Genomic DNA, 16,213 nt, shown 5'->3' on the forward strand with positions numbered 1-16,213 from the left:
AAAAGCTGCAGTTCAGCTTTGTAAATAGTGGTTGGTCACAAATTTATTCTGACATAAGTAAATGAAACAATACATCAGGGCATCCAGGTTTCAAGCACAGAAGCAAACATGACAATATTTTCCTCATATGTAGATTGACTTTGGCATCAGGTTTAGAGGGAGAGAAGTGGTGAAGGCAGAATTTTTGTGCTCTGGCAAAGACAATATACAGTATTAAAGAAGAAAAACACTGGAAGCTTCATAATGTGTATGATCTTGTATAGCCAGAAGTTTTTATAAACAAGTTAGTTATGAGTGTGCAGATTTAGAAGGATGAAATAGGCAGTGGAGCATGCTGAGACTGTAGATTGAGAATGAACTAAGTAGTCTGTATTCTTAAAATGCTGGGATAGCATTCTAGTACATAAAATGAATCATCAAGAATTTAATATTCAGAATCTGTTTTTAATGTGCTTTTTCTTTTGTACATGCTCCAGTAAATCTGGCAAGATTACTTGTAGTCAATCAGGTTACACTCTGAATTTTTCCTAGCAATGAATTGGTTCTTGTATATCCAAAGGAAATCTGGATTTTTTTCTAGAATTACTGTAATTAGGATCATCAGTAAAGGTTTATTTCTATAGCAGAAATGAAGTAATTGGGTGATGGCTTAATTGTTTGAGATGTCAATAGAGAAAACCATAAACTAGATATTTTACAAGATTTTAAAATTTATGTCTTAAAAAGCAAAAGCAGAAAGTTTAGTGGTGCTTTTAAAAGATCTCAGTACTGCATTGCTTTGGGATAATCACTTCTGTTTTCCTGTCAGTAGTTTTTCTTCATAGCCAGAGTTTAATGAATTAGAAGCCTGAATGGCACAACTGAGGGGTACTCTTAGCAGGGAAAAAAGTAGAAATCAGCATTACTACATTCAGACTACATTTTCTGAAAATGTTTAATTGGAGGAACTGTGCAGTTTAACTGGCTTTTAATCAGTTTTGTTATTTGATTTAACTTGCTGGTGCTGAAGACAGCCATCCATAGAAAATCCTGGCAGGAAGCAGCAGTGATTGCTGTTAAACCTTCTATGACCCTGAAATAGTCATGCTGTTACTTGATGGAAGATACTGTTTTCACATCTTCTCTTCCAGTTGATAATTTCATAGCTGAATGATAACGATACAATTTGATGATACAGTGTGCTTGGAATACAAATCAGTGCAGATATCTTAAGAAAGTGTGTTTATTTGCTAGTTTTGAAATGATCAGCTGCACAAGGAACTGCATTCCCTCAAAAACTACTTTGCTTTCTTTAATAGGCGCCTGAACCTAGTTATTTGGAGAGCACTATCTCAGGAGGAAAGAGAGAAGTAAGCTATCACTTTTGGTTTTCTAATGTGCCTCTGAAGGGCTGATCATAGATATCTGATAGTTTTTTATCACTATTTCTATAACCAACTGGTTTAATTTTCAAGTATTTCATAACTATACCTTGCTTTCAAATATGTATATATGATATGGAGTAATATTAAATTCTGGACATCCTTTTTGTGGGGCTGATTATTTTTAAAGGAAAGGACATGCATTCCATTTGAATGTTGCTTCTCTATCCTTAATCAGTGTCAAGTGCAGGGCCTTGGGAGGGCAGCGTGTCATTGCTTTTGACATCAAAGTAAATCTTCTCTCATCCCGTAAAGAGCACTCTAGTGGCTGGTTTGTTAAGGTGTAATAAGCACCTTAAAAGCTTTTGCTGGAACTGTATATCACTCTGGAAGTTTTTACTACGTTAACTAGCCTATTTTTGTATATTGATTTAGAAAATTAATGGCTGTTTAAACATCAGTGAAGTTAGCATCTGTTTGTGCTAGAGAATAAAGTGAAGATCAAGTAATGAAAATGGGCCTGAAATATTTCTTAACAGAAAAATGGGAATAAAAACTAGAATGCTTTTAAGAAGACATAAGCTAATGAGTAAAAACCCCACAATTCTACCATTAATAAGGAGAACTAAAACTCCATTCTGGTGCAGAGAGGGAATGAAGACTCTTAAACAAAACAGCATGTAATTAAAAAAAAAGGGAATAGATGTCTGTTGATAGATGAGTTGCTGAGTATAGAAATTTGACATGGTGTCATCCAAAATATTTAATTTTTGATAATGTATGGCCAATTATGCCTGTAATGAGAAGACAAGTCATAGCAATTGCACAGTCTATTGCTAGAGGAGCATATTAATCACTAATATTGGTGCATAAATATTAAAATATTTGATTTATTTCTAAGAAATTATGGCTTGGCCATTTGAATTGGTCTGTAGCTGTGTTTCTGTAAGATATATTAAAACTAGACATGAGTGTTTGACCAAACACAGCAGTATCTGGATGAAATGCAAGAATTTGTAGCATACAGAAGATAAATTGGTTGAATCTGATTCTTTATTCTGCCTTTACAATTGGTGACTCTATCCGTAAAGCACTGACGTAATTAAAATTTTTCCTACTTGTGATTAATTTTTAAAAATATATTCTTTTTAAGATTTAAAGAGGATGGGCCAGTCCAATATATACAGCATAAAGAAATTTTGCTGGAGGCTTTAGAGAATTTGGGATGGCCAATTTCCTATGAAGATATAAAATTATTAGAAGATGAGATATTGACAGCATTAACATATATACAACAAGCCTCTGATCTTCAGGAAACTGTCAAAAAGGAAACTGAGAAAAGCTCAGAATCACACATAAGCAACAATAAAAAGGTAATACATGGGAAAGGATTTTTTTCCCCTTAGATATTCCTCTTCACTATGTACCTCTGGAATATTTTTTTCCATCATAGCTGATAAAGTAGACATTTAGCATGATGCTAAATAAAATGGATAGAGGAAAAAAGGTAGTTAAACAGAGAGAAAGCTTTCAATTAGTTTTTTTAAGTATTGGGGAAGTAGAAGTTCTGAAGTTGCAAGAGCCACAGAAATCGAGCCTCTAAGAAATAAATTGCAGCAAAGGATCTTTATCTCCTCTGCAATGATAGCAGGAAAGAGAAAGAACAGATATATTAAAGGCAATTTAGATATAAATTATAATATTTGATAAACAGGACTAAAAGATCTTGTAATATTGGAGTAAATCTCCATCATTTTCCATGGTACATTTCTTGTAACAGAAAAGATGGAGAGAGGAGGTGGGATACAGCTTCATTTTTGTACACTAAAATTTAACCGTCCCTAAAATGTGGGCGCACATGAAGTGGTGGGCAATCTCACAGCATTGTGAACTGAGTCAGTGGCATCTGGAGCTCATTCTGAAGTGGACACCTGCTTTTGGCTAGTCAGAGTGGGGTTTTTTTGTCTCTCCATTTCATTAATATATTAGTCTAGCTACTCTGAAACTGTGATTGAAGTTAGTGTTTTTATATGTGTGTGTGTGTTTTCTGTAGTTTTTGAGATTTTTTTCCATTAAGACTGTACATTTGAAAACATTTTAATGTCTTCAAAAAACAGATGATCTTGATTCATTTTACATTAGTTTAAAAATACTACATTGCTGTTACAGCTATTTTGATTATTGATTTACCTATGCTGTATAATGTCCCAATACAAGAGCAGCAGAAACATGTTTATGTTTCATTTGTTGAGTGTAATTTTACTGTTGCCTTGGAACAACCAGTGTGTGCTCTCAGACATGATGTGATTAACATTGTGCAATCACTTATCCTGAGTCAACCTGCTTTAGGAGTCTAATCAGAGCAGCATCTTCAGTAATTGCTAATCTGCAACTGAAAGGCTTTAAGAGTGAGAGGCAGAAATGCAGATGTAATTAGAATTCTGTTTATGTGGTAGCAAAACAGTGGGAAAAAAATGAAAAAAATGAGAAAACTTTTAAGAGTGTTGTTGAAGGTTTTGCTGACTGTAATGCTTGCCTATGAAATGGGTATAGAGAAATAAGCTACCAACTGAAATATATGACAGCAAGGAAATAGCTGATTATGGCACCGAATGAAAATTTTCATTGTGACATGGTAGAAAAATCACAATTATCCTGAAGTTCTACTCAGTAAAGCAGACTTTTAAATTTCCTGATGATTTTTTCACTAAATTTTAAATAAAACACCTTAGTTTTTAGCATTTATGGGTTCTGAATTACCTACACAACTTCTTAAAAAAATTAGTGATCCTTTTTAGATGTCCTTGCTATGAGAGCTTTCTGTTTAAGGCTACAACTGAACTAATGATCTGCACTTCTCTGGGAGTTGTGTTCAGGCTGCTCCATTTGCACAAATCTGTGAAAGGTGGGCTGTGCCAGTGCTGTATTGGTGCTGGATGAAGGAGACATCCACCAGCATAGGGCTATGAGATGACTGAAGACCTCTTGTGCTGCAAGAAGTAAATGCTTTAGGAAGTGAGAAAACACATTTAGTTATTTTCTGACAAAGTACAGAACGCTAAACATAGATGTAGGGCTAGTTGTAGTGCTGATTGTAGATTGTATAATACTCCATTTGCTCAGTTCTTTTTGCTGTTCCGACTAAAGCATGAGTTAACAAAAGTCTTCCTCTTCAGGTTGGTTTTCAACTTTCATCTAAGATACGGAAAATGAAGCATTTATAATTTTTTTTTCTAATAAGTAGCTGCTTTGACTTAAAATATTTTATCTGTTCTGAACTTTTCATCCACCATTTCTAAGTGGTTTTTTCTCACTGAATTATGAAACTGTTTACAAGACGATGGCACCTAGTGAAAGGAATTGTTCAGGTCGCCTGCCCACCTGTCATTAGACAACCTCAGTCTACTGGGGTCGTGGCATTACTGTTCTCCAAATGTGGTAGATTCCAGGACAGTTTGGTGCTTTCTGTTAATGGCTGCAACATTTTAGTGTGAGGTATTTATTTCCCCACTGTTGTAATCTGGCCTTTGAGCACAATGGAGAACATTTCCTTGCATAGTAATTATTTCTGTTTCTGCATAGTAGTGGATTTCTGCAAGTAATCTCATGGCTTCTGCAGAGAAAGCAAGCTGCGTTCATTGCAAAGAATTAACTCTCATTAAGAATATACTTTTAAAACACTGGGTTTCACCAAGAATGAGCTGGAGTGTGCAATGCTCACTCTTGTTTGTCACCCTGCTGACTGTTTACCATATGATTAAAAAGAACATAAAATAGTTAATAAGCATAATGTGTTTTGTAAAGCATGTTTATTTGGGTGGAAAGGGACCTCTAGTGGCTCACTGAGTCTCTTCTTTCTGAAAAATTTATTTCATGTACAATTGATTTAGTTATTCCTAATGCAATATTTATTGCTAAGACTTGATTCTTTGCAAGAATGGAAATTCTGGATCTCCCTTTCATTTCCTGGTGTCATTTTCTTACACTCCTAATTCTTCCTCACTGTTTAAGGATCACTAATCGCTATCTGTTGATAACTTTTTGCATTCATGTGTTCCTAAACAGCTTGGCATCTCCTGCCTGTGTTCTTCTGTCTCTTTATGGAGAAAAAGGAAGAAAAAGCATCCCAAATAGCACAACTAAAAAGTTATAACTACCTAGAGATGTTTAATCAAATTTTGCATTGTCACCAGTGAAGTAACCTGCTGGACAGAGACAGACAGTAGGTACAAAAAGATAGGCTCTTTCACAGAAATGGGCTGGTTCCACCCAGAATGGGCTTGTTCCCACTGGCAGCCCAGGAAGAGTAGTGTTCGCTTGACTCTGGAGGTGTCAGGATTATGAAAGCCCAAAGTTTGAGCCAAGATACATGGAGATCTGTGGGTATGCTTTGTGTCTGTTCTCACTTATAGTAGGAAAGTGCAAAACCTATTCTTTTTGAAAGGGAATTTAAAAATGTAGCAGCTATTGGAGGGAGTAAACAAACTCTCCTTCACCCATTGTGGTTTAATGCATTGCCTTCAACAGAAGCAGAGCTAAACATGGTAAAAATCCCTGAGAATCAGATGGGGCTCTTTTGTAATAAAAATACTGAATGCCGGAAATGGGCACTCTGACAGTGTCTGGGTCAATCCTGCTGAACACCTAAAAGCTGTGTGAGAGAAAAGAGAGATGGATTTGAATTTAGACAGTGTTTCTGAGCCACCTGAATTCTGCAGGACTTGGAATCCTCGTTGTGGATTCTTGTGTCGTCTTTAGTATTTGGATTAATGTGGAGTGCTGGAAGTTGCCCAAGTTATTAGTCAAGCATTACAAATTAGTTGATAATAAATATTCAGCAGCAGCTGTCCTTTTGGTGCCTAAGGAATTAAGTAAATGCTTTACCCAAATACCTTTTTGTGTCTGTGGAACTGTAGGTCTGCTCTCAAATCAGCCTTTGTTGAGTTGTATTTCAAGCAGTCAGTTAAGCAATGTGAAGAGCCTCTGGTTTAGTCTGAGTTTGAAAACCCAAACTGTTGATATAATTAATATTCTGTAGGGGGGAAGAATAAGCTAGAAAAATCCCATATATCTCCAATTTAAAATAACTCCTTGCCTCTTTTGTGTGTGTGTGTGTTTTCATATTTTTAGGACTTTTTTTCTAGTGTTGTTTGTGATTTTTGAGGGGGAGTTTGAAAAAAAGAGATTGTGATAATTATAGTGAAACTGAGAACAAACAATTTAATCAAAGTTATTAATATCTCTTCCATCATTATTGATTATTAGGGAAAATCAAGTATCAAATCAAATGCATTTTTGTAGGAAAAAAAATGTCATCAGACAAAGAAGAAAGTCATACACATCCTAGCAAGCAGGGGTTTTATTAAGAGTCTGTGAGTTATGGTAGTTTTTCAGAACAATGTGTAGATCTGTGGAAAAGTTTGAGATTTCGAGTTGCGTATTTTTATGATTCAGAAGAACTGCGTAAGAGATGGATGCCGGCAAATTGTTCATGAGGTAGGCTAATAAATATTTTAAAAATTAATGGTGAAACTGATTTATTTAATGGTGAAAATAAATGTCACCATTTTCATTTAATGGTGAAACTGATTTATTTTAAGTGAGTTTTGCACTTGCTTGTAATTTATATTTAGGAACATTATTGTGATCAGAATGGCAAAAATAATTAGTGTATGAAGAACTCAAACTAGCGGAGCAGAATAATGGACAGTGGCAGCTCCAGAATATGTGGTATAATATTTTGCTAAACTGGAATGTTTTAAAATTGTTGAAAATGTCAATTAAATTTTGAATTTATAGTTTGGAAATAAACCTTTTTCCCCAGACACTTGAAGATTTGTCTGAACATTTTTTTACTTCATATTTGATTTTTTAATGATTCATCCCATATAGTGAGGTGCTTCTAATGCAAATCAGATTATTATGAAAACTCTCCTATCTGGACAAAAGGAATGTGTAGAGCAAATTTTCTTATACTGAAAAAAGAGTTGATTTTTCCTTACCTCATCCTTTAATATGAATTGTGCAACTTCATAAAATTTTTTGTAGGAAAATGGTAGCCAAAACTATCATTCATCAAGATAAATGTCTGCCTGAACACATGAAAATAGAGGTATTGTTATGACCGTATAGAACAGGGTTTTATAGTGAAAACTCTTACATGAGTGCTTCCTGTACTTAGAACTATTCTGAAAGTTTTAAGTATTTCCAGTTTACTGTGAATTCTGTACAGATGTCATAGCATTACGTTGCCTCAATTTTTAATTAATTCCAAAGAATAGATCAAGGCTGACTGGATTAGCTGTTGTAGTAGAAATAATTGTGTCAAATTACAGGGACTTGAAGAAGAAACTGTGAAGCTAAAGTCTAAGACAAGACAAAAATGTCAAATATTTGTGACTCACAAAAGCCAAAAGGTAATTGCAAGATCAGACATCACAGGATTTTATTATCCAGGTATCTATTTTTGTCCACATTTTCAATATTATTTAGTGTTCCTTAATACTGATGAAACATAAGTTATGGTCATAATTAGCTACTTCTTTTTTAATGAGATTTAATATTACATGTGTATATTCATGAAAAATGATAATATATTTTGTATGTGCACATATATATACATTTATAAGAAGACATTCATTTTGTAAAGTTGGAGAGCAATGATACGTTTGTCTATGAAAAGTATGGAAGGAAACTGTAAGCCAAGCTTTTGCATGTGTTCAAAAAGATCACTAAATGCTGCTGCCTTTTCGTTGAGTTTTAAGCCAGAATGATTAGTAGGTAAAACTGAGTTCTACTGTTTCTTAAGAAAAATATTCTCTCTGTGTCTATTTTTGTGTTGCCCTTACTTGTTTGGTTGGGTTTTTATTCAATTACATATTTTTAACTGTGGTAGTAGTTTTATTATGTTAACTGTCAGTTTTATTATGTTAACCTGATCAGCTTACAAATTTCAGACCTGTGCTTGAAAAAAACTTCATTTTCTTTTTATAGCATTACTAAGAATGATTAGTAAGGCATGGGGTTTTAGGTACAAATGTCTCCATTGCCCTAGCACAGCTTACTGGAGCTAAATGAAAATTAAGAATGTATAGTATAGACATGTTTGACCTCAGTGATATGTGACAGCCTATAGGATTTTTTTACAAAATAATTACCACAAGGGGTGAAAGAAACATAATTTGAATATTTTATTCTGTTGTTTTTCAGGAACTGTGATAAAGAATATCAGTTCTACCTGTGCACTTGTTGACTTCAGCAATGGGGAGAGCTGTGATGTCCCTGTCAAGTTCACTATACCTGTGGGAGGTGCTATGCCATGCCCACATCTGCAGGTGAAAAACTGTATTTTTTCATGATTGCAAATATGCATTTTATATTTAGTTTATTTGCTCAGACCTAGAATGAATTACACATTTTTAAAAAATAGTTTAAATACATCTATTTATCTTAAAGAAAAGATTTTAATTATAGTAATATCGTGCTATATCAACATGAAGTTTTTCATTTGCTTGAAGCTTGTTTTCATTGTAATCCTATTCCTTTGTTTATCAAAATTATGTATTCTAAATTAATCTATATTGTTTTCTTTATAAAACATTAATATTTCCCCAGCCATATTAAAAAGGTGAGCTTTTTATTAGCAGAATTGTTTCCTAGCACATAGATTATAAATGTAAGAGAATATTTTATACTTAGTGTGATTTACAGCAGGTTTTAACCCTTTGGTTTCCACAACATGTTTTAAATCCAGCAATTAACCATATACTAAGGCAAATAAGAGTAATTAAAAAAAATACAATCCCTGTTCTATTTCTGGTTTCTTTTAAAATGATAGAATGATGATTCATGTGAAAATATCTTAGTAGTTACTTTTTTTGTCTTGTAAATGTCACAAGTTATATGGCTCTAGCATTGATGCTTTCCTCACGTGCAGGTTGGAGACTATGTGTTTGCCAGAACTGGGACACAGGCAGGAAATGAATATTATGTACCTGCCATTGTCATAGCAACACCAGAGAGGGTGGAAACAGGTGACAAACTCTACACGGTACTGATGTTCAACAACAGGGAAGTAAGTAAACCTAGAAAATTATACCAGTCTGGCAATTTTACCATTATTCTGTTTTTGAAGAGGCAGAGAGAATTTTCCAGGCTAATGAGTTCACTGTCCCAATCCAGGTCTCCAGCTAACCGGAGTAAATCAGATTTCAGAGTGCAATGAAGACCTCATGTAATAGACCTGAACAAAGAAATTCTGTAGGATAATTTATTCTTAAATCATACTCTGTTCTTTCTTCTTTAATACATTTGGTGGCTTTCACAAGTTCCATGCTTCTAAAATAAGAAACATAGGAAGTTTTAACACAGTCAGTATAGTCTGAAATTAATTTCATTACGTTTGTTTGGTTTGTTTTTGTTTGTAAGCCATTATAATTTTACTGCATTTTTCATAGCATGTATTAAAGCAAATTTACTTTGTACTTGAACATTTTATATTAATTATCTTTATTAGAGGCTGATTACAGTTCCATTTAAACAGCTGACTTTTTATGCATGTGTATCTTCATTGCTTTTGAGATTTCAGTTTAAATTAGATGAATGTTGATTGTGTTATTGCAGGAACACTGTGTAAGAAGCGAGCTCATTAAAATCAGCCAGACCAAGTATGCCTATTCGTGTCAGTACATAAGAATGGTGCAGACGGTGGATTATGAGATGTGAGTATGTTTGAACCTAAAAATGCCAAATTTTTAAAATGTGAATCATAAATGTTGCACTTGGAGTTCAGCTATGCTGTCAGGTTTCCATACGTAGTACTCTTAACTACAGCTATTGTGAACTGGCTTACTCTACGCATGCAACTAAGTTTATATGAGAATTTATTGCCCTATTTTCATTTTGGAAACATTGGCGGGATGTGATGGTTTGAAGCTGAGTCCCAGGAAGTTGTTAAGAGGATTGCTGAAAGGTGAGATGGAGTTTCTATTTGTTGTAGACCTTATTTTCCTTTTAAGATACTTCTTGTTATGTAAAGCTACACATTAAATTGCAATTTTTTTCTAAGATACTTGTTCATCTTCTGGGCTTAAAACTGGAGAATGACAGAGAGAGAAGTGTGTAAGATGAGTATGAGCCCTTACTTAGGTTCTGCAGAATTGATGTGCAGCAGGATGTGAAGTGTCCACTGAAAATGCAGTGGTTCCAAGTGATTGTGGATTACATTTTCGTCTTGTATTAAGTTCTAGTTTAATCCAGTTGAAATAGCATTGAATTGTGACATCCTTCAGAGCACCAACAACCTCAGAGAGCTAGAAACAACAAACCTTAGGAAGGACAGTAAGATCAGAACAATCATCTAGGAATATTTCTCCAGAATATATTCCCGACCTACAATAATTTGGGATTTAAAAAATCTCTGAAGCAGAACTGGAGTCTCTGTATTAATCAGCCGTAATGGAATTTCTTCCATGAATTTGTGCTTTTTTGAAACCATGTAAATGTTCATCATCCATAGCTTCTTCCCAGGGGGAGTCCCACAGTTTCACATTTTGTGTGAGGAAACATAATTTTGTTTTGAATCTTCCATTTGCCTTGACATCCCACAGGATGAAGGATTTCCTCTTCCATGTAGTATGAGCACTGCTGCCAAAGAATTGTATAATCTCCACCATGGGAAGTTTATTTCCAAGAGGTTGCATGAACAGGACAAATCACAGAATCACAGAATTAGCTTGGTTGGAAAAGACCTTTGAGATCATTGAGTCCAACCTATGACCCAACACCACCTTATCACCTAAACCATGGCACTGAGTGCCACATCCAGTCTTTCCTTAAACACCTCCCTGACTCCACCATCTCCCTGAGCAATCATGCCAATGCCCAGCCTCTCTTTCTGTGAAGAATTTCTTTCTAATGTCCAGCCTAAACCTCTCCTGGCGCAGCTTGAGGCTGTGTCCTCTTGTCCTGTTGCTGGTTGCCTGGGAGAAGAGCCTGACCCCCATCTGGCTGCAACCTCCTTTCAGATAGTTGTAGAGAGAAATAAATTCCACCATTAAAGGCAATTTCAGATCACAGAATCATAGGCTGGGTCAGATTGGAAGTGACCACAGTGGGTCATTTGGTCCAACCTCCAAGTGGGGTCGCTGTAGAGGACATTGCACAGAATTGCATCCAAATGATTGAATATCTCCAATGAGGAGGCAGCACACCCTCTCTGGGCAACCTGCTCCAGGTGCTTGGTCACCCACAGATGTTCTTAATTTCCATTGAAATGTTCCAGTATGATTATCATCATTAAAGACTACATCTAAAAATTATGGGTGAGGGTACCAGTTGTGGGCGAATCTATGGATTCTCTGAGAATGATGGAATGAAAAGCAACTAAGATTCAAGTCCTGTGATTCCCACATATTTTCTAGTAGTGACCCCAGCACAGTTTAAAACTCAAATTTCCACCAGCTTGCAGCCACAGCACACAAACAAATGCCATCTCTTAACTGAGCAGAATTCCACATCTTGAAACACATCAATGCCTTTTCCCAGGCCACAACACTGATATGACGTAGCCTCTTCTCACCTAAAAGCAAACCTGAAGACCACAGTTTCCTTCTTAATGCATACAACCAGTTGGAAAGGGGCAAGTGTATTACTGGTCTGAGTTCCAGCAAATTCAGCAGCAGTCTTTCCCTTCCACTGAGTTGGATTGTATTCTAAATGAGGTACCATATTAAGAGAAGAGGTGATTAATGCATAAGCAATAAGAATAGGGTCCATTCTACATGGATGTACATGCTTTGTTGCATGAAAATGTGCTTTAATACAAAATATTCGCTCTCCAAAGAGAATTTATTAGCAAACTGACTTGCCATTTTTATGTAAAAATGAGGAAAAAGTTGAGCTATGCACTGGCAAACAGAGGAATTCTCTGGAGAATTAACTGAAATGAATGTACTAAATTGAGTTTCCATTAGAATCCCTTCCTTTTAAGAGGGCATGAAAGTGTGCTTTCCAATGAAACTTGTTATTTATTACATTTCTGAAAGAAATCCCTACCTCCTATGTCATACTTTGAGGGGAGCACTGCAGCATACTGCTCATGGGTGTGCACAGATCTAATGAGAAAGTGCTATTGAATTGAAAGTGATATTGTTGATAGGAACAATGTAAAAGCATAATTTAATTGGAAAAGAATCAAAAAGTCTGAATGCAATATGATATTAGAACCTCAAAAAGAGACAAACCCTTTGTGTTAAGTCCTGGAGTAGTAAGGGATAAAAAAATTAAAAGGCATATCCCAGCTTCCCATGTTGACAAAGTCCACAGTGCATGTAGATGTATTACAATGGCTTGGCTAACTCCAGCTCTGACTTCTTTGGGATTGTCTTTTAAGGTTTTTGTGGTGTGTATTAGGGATTATGTGTAATTGACTGATCTTTAGAGGTACTAATATATCTCTCATGATTTTAGTATCAGACATTAGCAGCTGTTTGGGGTATTTTCCTGCCATCACTGTGGAAAGAAATAATTGTGGCAGAACAAACATTGTGCAAATGTAGCTAACAAGTTCTATATGCAAAGAAAAACACTGTGTGATCTGGACCCACACACCTAAAGAGCATTACTGCCCACATCCTTTCTGGAGTCGTAAGAGACAGATAAGATTAAGGGCCAGAGCCCTGTTTTAGGCTATCTTTCACTGATTCTATAAGTAAAAGGGAAACTGAATTGTAGGACATTTATAGCCCTGTCAAATGGTAAAGAGTGTGATAAGTCGTTCTCTTGTCAGTACTGTGAGATGTGGAAAAAGGTGAAATCTGTGTCTTGTTAAAGAGAAGTTATGATATGTGTGCTTTTAGCTTTGTGAATTTCCTTTTCTGCTTTTCTAGCCTGGATGGTGAGACCACAAAGCCCTGCCCTCTCCCACCTGTGGAAGATGAAGGAGGAGAAGAGGCAAAGAAAAGTATTGTAAAAGAAAAGAGGGGAAAAAAGAAAAAGAAGAGGACAACAGTAGACAAAAGGCATCCCAGGCAGAAGATGTCAGACTTTGACGATCTTTTGTTTGTCTCCAAAAGTGAAGTAAAACAGAGAGGAAGAAAATCACTGTCTAGCAATGAGGAAGAATTTAGATGTAAAGAAGTAGCTCTGGAAAAGTATAAGTATTAGGAATTAAACAGTTCTGATGGGCCTTTAGCTATTACCCACACAAGGACTTGCTTTCTACACTTCTGGGTGTTAGCCAAGTTAGCTTTTCCATGTCCTATGTGATGAAATTCTTTCACCTCCTTTAGAAACTGTTCTTGACACTTTCTCGGCATGTGTTTTCACAGCAAGGGCAAGAAATGAATAAAGCTATTTCCAGCATATGCCACCTTAATTTCCCTAACAGTTGTAGTAGCAGTAAGGATGCAGTGACACCAAACCTTAGTACCTGCTTGTGAACAGAGTATATATTCCAGTCCCTCTACTGTTTGTTCTGTGTTAGATGAAAGTCTATATTGCAGGTACTAAATTATTGCACCTGTAGCTCAGTGCTTCAGAGGTTAAATTGCTTTTGGTGCATGAGCTAGCTCAGTTAAAGCTGCGAGCAGTACCTATACTCCTTGTCACTCTGCAGCAGAGACTGGGCTAGTGTAGGCCTGCCATTATATGCCAGTCAGCTCTTCATTTTCAAGATCCTACTGTCAGTGGAAGGATAACAGGGTTTTTATCCTTACTTGCTAGGTGTACCTCCTTGTACCATTTAAAATAGGTTCTCAACAGCCTCATTATTTATTTACTTCCAGAAGCAATGGGTTATAAATTCACTCAATCATCATGTTGTCAATCAACTTGAATTGGCTCCTCTGAACATTCCTTCTGTGTTCTCACTCATCCTTTAAAGATTGCCTGTAAATTCTATTTACATTGCTTATAGTGGGTGTTATGGTGCCCATTACATAATGGGCATTTTAAGAGTGGCTTGATCAGAATTATATGAGAGCAGAGGTGTTGGGCTTGTCCAGTGAGAGATCATGGTTTCCAAAGATGGGCTACGTCACTGGAAATGTTCAGTTGTCCAAGAGCCTTCCTCTTGGACATTTTGAGATGCAGATGCTGAGGAAATGTGAAATAATGCTACTGTGATCAGCAAGTCCTGTAACTGATTCCATGCAGCTTGGAGGAAAGTTACACAAGACCAGTGGTTATCTACACATTTTAATTCTGCCTAGACTTAGCAAATAATCTCATAGTATTCTAACAGGCTTCAATGTGGTATGCAGGTCGAATACATCTCTTCTTGTGACACCATCAGTATTGAATATGTTTTTCTTCTTTTTCCTAAAGTTTATTTTCCTTTACATATCCTTCTGTGTTTTATCAGAAAAGAAAAAGTCAGAGAGGTGATAAAGATGTTAAATAACACTATATGGTCATCCTCACATGGTTTCATTAGATACCTCTTTATCCAGTCTCTGTACGTGACTGTGTATTTCTCCTCTTTGGGTGTAGATAGTTACTCCATTTTCATACCATGCAAACGTTTCACAGCACTCTGTGTATATAATTTTGTAAGTTATATCAAATGTGTTACCTGGCCCCTGACATACACATCTATTTGAACTGTGTTAATGGTGGATTTCATTTTAAAGATGAAGAGAACAAAGAAAACAAATTTGCCTGGCATTGCTTTTTCCTTCTGCGCAACTTCCAGTCAAGTATGAACTATTAGTTTATACTTACTGCTTGGCAGTTCAATATGTGTTGAGCACCAGATCTGTGAGATTCACCTATGCAGGTTAACACTTTTCCTTAGAAGTTGTCATATTTGATTACAGTGATGTGGGTAGGTGTTAAATAACATGGATGAGAAGTTGGGAAGCCCTGCCATTTTAATGAATTATTCAGTTAGTCTCTGTGGACCAGATATTAAAAATATTAGGTATCTAACAATGGACTTTCCCTTCATGGAGTTTTTGTAATGCTGAAATAAGGCTGGATATTCAAGTCAGGAGCCTAAATTGCACAAGTGAGGTAAAACACCCTGTTTTCCTCTTCAGACCCCTGTATCACTCTGATACAATTACTGCCTTTCATACGCTGGACACACCAGTGTTCATCAGAGTCATCCCTTTCCAGGTTTTCCTAGTATTTGCTTTCATTACTTCATTATTTTTAGATTGTTTATAACAAAGGCAGATTTTTAAAACAGCATCTCAGAGAAATGTTTTGAATAGCTGTAATAATTACTTTTGTAGTTAAATGTTTTGTATATGTTATATACATATAACATAAAATGTTATACTTTTTTTTTTTATATTTCTAAATGCAGTCTGTTAAACTGAGTTTATCTGAAAGATGTCTATTTCTCCCACATATTCTTTTCCTTGTAATATCAAATACGTAAATAATTTTGTTATCTTTTAACTTTTGAAAAAGCTCAATAGTCCTGATCTGTTTGACTGAAGTAAAGGCATTTTCTTCATCTTTATATAAATGTTTTCCTTATGTGTGTATTGTGTAATGCATTAAAAGCATTTAATGCCATCAGCATTTCTTGCATTTCTTTTCTAAAGGTTTGTCTTGTCACTTCTTATGTCCAGATACATATATATGCACACACACACATATACATATATATATTTAGTAATCTGACTGGGCTATGTTTTATAACTAACTGATGTGTTAATCAACACTTCTGTCTTCGTTTCTGCTGACTTCATGTGTACATTCATCTGTTATATGAAGATGTAAGTTCTCCTATACTTGAATGAGAATTGCCAGATCCTGAGATGGATTTTTGTGCTCCCCAAATAATGTGTATTCAGCTACATCGCTCTTATATACGTGGTTGACGAAGCTTTGTATTTCCA

At 35.6% G+C, this 16,213-nt stretch overlaps 1 protein-coding gene across 2 annotated transcripts in view; it reads left to right on the forward strand.

The window, feature by feature from the left end:
• VWA3B (von Willebrand factor A domain containing 3B) overlaps positions 1-15,887 on the forward strand; it is a 63,109-nt gene extending 47,222 nt beyond the window's left edge. For both annotated transcript variants that reach the window (XM_042040990.1, XM_042040999.1), the window contains exons 22-28: positions 1,299-1,349; positions 2,515-2,734; positions 7,697-7,817; positions 8,571-8,695; positions 9,298-9,435; positions 9,984-10,081; positions 13,250-15,887. In XM_042040990.1, coding sequence (XP_041896924.1) covers positions 1,299-1,349; positions 2,515-2,734; positions 7,697-7,817; positions 8,571-8,695; positions 9,298-9,435; positions 9,984-10,081; positions 13,250-13,526 — 1,030 coding nt within the window. In that variant the 3' untranslated portion in view covers positions 13,527-15,887. The remainder of the gene's footprint in view (positions 1-1,298; positions 1,350-2,514; positions 2,735-7,696; positions 7,818-8,570; positions 8,696-9,297; positions 9,436-9,983; positions 10,082-13,249) is intronic.
• The last annotated feature ends 326 nt before the right edge of the window (positions 15,888-16,213 follow it).

Source organism: Corvus kubaryi, unplaced genomic scaffold (assembly GCF_017639235.1).
Source record: "Corvus kubaryi isolate FWS band 111438036 unplaced genomic scaffold, C.kubaryi_AGA036_p1.0 133, whole genome shotgun sequence".
Classification (NCBI taxonomy): Eukaryota; Metazoa; Chordata; class Aves; order Passeriformes; family Corvidae; genus Corvus; species Corvus kubaryi.